Raw genomic sequence first — 3118 nt, 5'->3', positions numbered from 1 at the left:
TAAGCACCAAGAATATCATCTTCAAGATCAGCTTTGGCAATAATAGGAAGCAGCACCATGAAAAGTATAGTAGTAAGGCCTAAACACCTACACAAGTAGTAATCCATTTTTTATATACCAAGTAATAAGCAATAACAGCAGTGTCTTTGGAATTTGGAAGTAGTATATAGGTAGAGGAGAGTTTATGATTTGATGGAGGGATTTGAAAATGTTCTTATAAATATGAAGAAGGTGGTAGATTAATGCGTGGCCAAATCCTCGTGTTCCACATAGAGCGGACTTTTAACTACGTTTATTATTATTTTTGGGATTAGAATTTAAAACACGCTTTACCAGTCATCTACGCTATCATTTTCTTATCTATTTTTTTTCTCTACATGGCTTTGGGCTTCCATTATTTTTTCGTCCCCAAAGTTACCGCATTTTTTAAAAAAATCAAAGGTTGCAAATAATTACCGATAAATGCGATTATTAATTAATTATAATATATTAAGTAAGTTTTCAAATTCCGAATGAGTTATTTTAAATTAGGGCTGGGCTACACATACAAGCTTACAAGCTTACAAGTTGGCCCAGCCCAAACACAAGTCACGCGCATCAACACAGATTACATTACATGGAGCGTCACTTCACGCGCTCAACACAAACGGTTACGTATGGGAAACTCTTCCACTTCTTCCACTTCTCAAAATGCTTCGAAAACAAGGAAACCCTTCCATTTTCGAGCAAAAATCAAAGTTCAAAATATACAAATCGTTGTTCGAAACCTCCATCAAAACACCATCAAACTCTCCGTGAAGAATCTGAAGAGAAAACAAAGCAACAATACTCAACGTAAGTTCATTAAGATTCATGTATATTTTACTTTTCTTCTACGTCGTTCTTCTAGGGTTTACTATTATTCTTGCTTCTTTGTTACACTGTTCTAAGTTCTACGTCGTTCTTCTAAGTTCTACGTCGTTCTACGTTCTTGTTCTAAGTTCTCCTGCTATTGTTGTTGATTTTTTGGGGTTTATTCCGTAGATTGGGGGTGTATACTGCTTGAACTTGTAATGTGGCTTGATATTGAAGCATGTTTGACTGATATCTGACTGATATATATGGATGTATCTGAATAATATCTATGGGTGTATCTCACTGTTATTAATGGGTGTATCTGATTCTTACATATGGGTGTATCTGACTGATATCTATGGGTGTATCTGACTCATATCTATGGGTGTATCTTACTGATATCTATGGGTGTATTTTTCATTTCAGAAAAAATGGCAGGCAGAAACCAAGCTGAAAAAAATGTAAGAACAAATATATGTCTTCGATCAAATCAGTTTTTCATAATAGAAATATATCTAACTCTAATTTTGCTTTGTTTACAGCAAATCAAGGACCTAAAGTGTGCAACCCATCTGTTGAGTGAGAAATTCAGAAATATGAGCGAGGAGAAGTGATGCAATAAGACTGTCCAGGCCATCCTCATTGTTATTGAGTCCATTTTGTCAGATAGATTCTAATGATATTGTCACTGATTAATGTAACTGTTATATACTCTTGTAAGAAATTGAACACATGGTATAAATATATTTGATCCAATTATATGTAAATTTTTTTTCCATAATTAAACTCTCTCTGGTGTATTCAAAATGTCTGATTTACAGGTACTATAATATGAAGTGGTGATCCAGATAGATTGGAACCCATATATGACGGTCTGCATAGAGATCTGCATAATACACCCAAACACAGACTATAAATACACCCGATAAAAAATTAAATTTACACCTCAACTGCAGATTTTAACCCAACACTACCTGAAAGTCACTTGTTGTCCACAAGACCAAAATTAATTAAACTCTCTCTGGTGTATTCAAAATGTCTGATTTACAGGTACTATAATATAAAGTGGTTATCCAGATAGATTGGAACCCATATATGACGGTCTGCATAGAGATCTGCATAATACACCCAAACACAGACTATAAATACACCCGATAAAAAATTAAATTTATACCTCTATTGCAGATTTTAACCCAACACTACCTGAAAGCCACTTGTTGTCCACAAGACCAAAATTAATTAAACTCTCTCTGGTGTATTCAAAATGTCTGATTTACAGGTACTATAATATGAAGTGGTGATCCAGATAGATTGGAACCCATATATGACGGTCTGCATAGAGATCTGCATAATACACCCAAACACAGACTATAAATACACCCGATAAAAAATTAAATTTATACCTCTATTGCAGATTTTAACCCAACACTACCTGAAAGCCACTTGTTGTCCACAAGACCAAAATTAATTAAACTCTCTCTGGTGTATTCAAAATGTCTGATTTATAGGTACTATAATATGAAGTGGTGATCCAGAATTCCAAATAGATTGGAACCCATATATGATGGTCTGCATAGAGATCTGCATAATACACCCAAACACAGACTATAAATACACCCGATAAAAAAATTAAATTTACACCTCTGCTGCAGATTTTAACCCAACACTACCTGAAAGCCACTTGTTGTCCACAAGACCAAAATTTAGCAGAAAATCATTCCAATTTATCAAATGAGTCTTTACTATGAGGGTTTCATTTTCCCTCTTTGCTACATGTAATCAATTGATTCTTAATCTCGTTTTCCTTCTTATTTGTGCTCCACTTCGCCCTGATTCAGTTGACAATCTGAGGTTGAATCATCTATTATCTTCAAAACGAGTTCAAACTTTGATTTCAGAAACCAGAAAATTGAAAAGAAAACGAAGCTGGAGTTACAGAGAGAAGAACTAACGTCAATGACGAAGAACAAACCAATGAGAAAGGAGAGGAAAAGAACGATCGAAAAACAAAGAAGGAAACAAATCTTTTAAATTTGGTAGTTATACAAACGCGGGATCTTTGTATAGCGCGTGTAAGTGACGTAGGAGTTGCAGCGCGTTTTAGTGGATTAGGCGTTAATGAACTTGTAATAGTTACAAGCCCTAATCACTTGTATACTGAGCTTTTCTCTTTAAATTATATTCGCAAGATCTTATGTCTATGTGCATATATCAAAAAATTATTTAAAGAAGTTCAAAAATATACCTAATACAAAGTAAAATTTAATTTATACAAATAAATTAT

The 3118-nt window shown here is 34.1% G+C and overlaps 1 protein-coding gene and 1 long non-coding RNA gene across 2 annotated transcripts in view; one reads left to right on the top strand and one right to left on the bottom strand.

Annotated features, from left to right (window-relative positions):
- LOC107616570 overlaps positions 1-243 on the bottom strand; it is a 2546-nt gene extending 2303 nt beyond the window's left edge. Inside the window, exon 1 of the mRNA XM_016318521.2 lies at positions 8-243. Within this exon, the coding sequence (XP_016174007.1) occupies positions 8-107 (100 nt within the window). The 5' untranslated portion in view covers positions 108-243. The remainder of the gene's footprint in view (positions 1-7) is intronic.
- On the top strand, positions 1256-1532 carry LOC110267061. Its single transcript, XR_002354386.1, has 2 exons — positions 1256-1295; positions 1377-1532. It is a non-coding gene; the product is annotated as an uncharacterized LOC110267061 (long non-coding RNA).

This window comes from Arachis ipaensis, chromosome B09 (genome assembly GCF_000816755.2).
Source record: "Arachis ipaensis cultivar K30076 chromosome B09, Araip1.1, whole genome shotgun sequence".
NCBI lineage: Eukaryota > Viridiplantae > Streptophyta > Magnoliopsida > Fabales > Fabaceae > Arachis > Arachis ipaensis.
The sequence above is the reverse complement of the archived record's forward strand: the minus strand, read 5'-3'. Positions and strand labels throughout refer to the sequence as shown.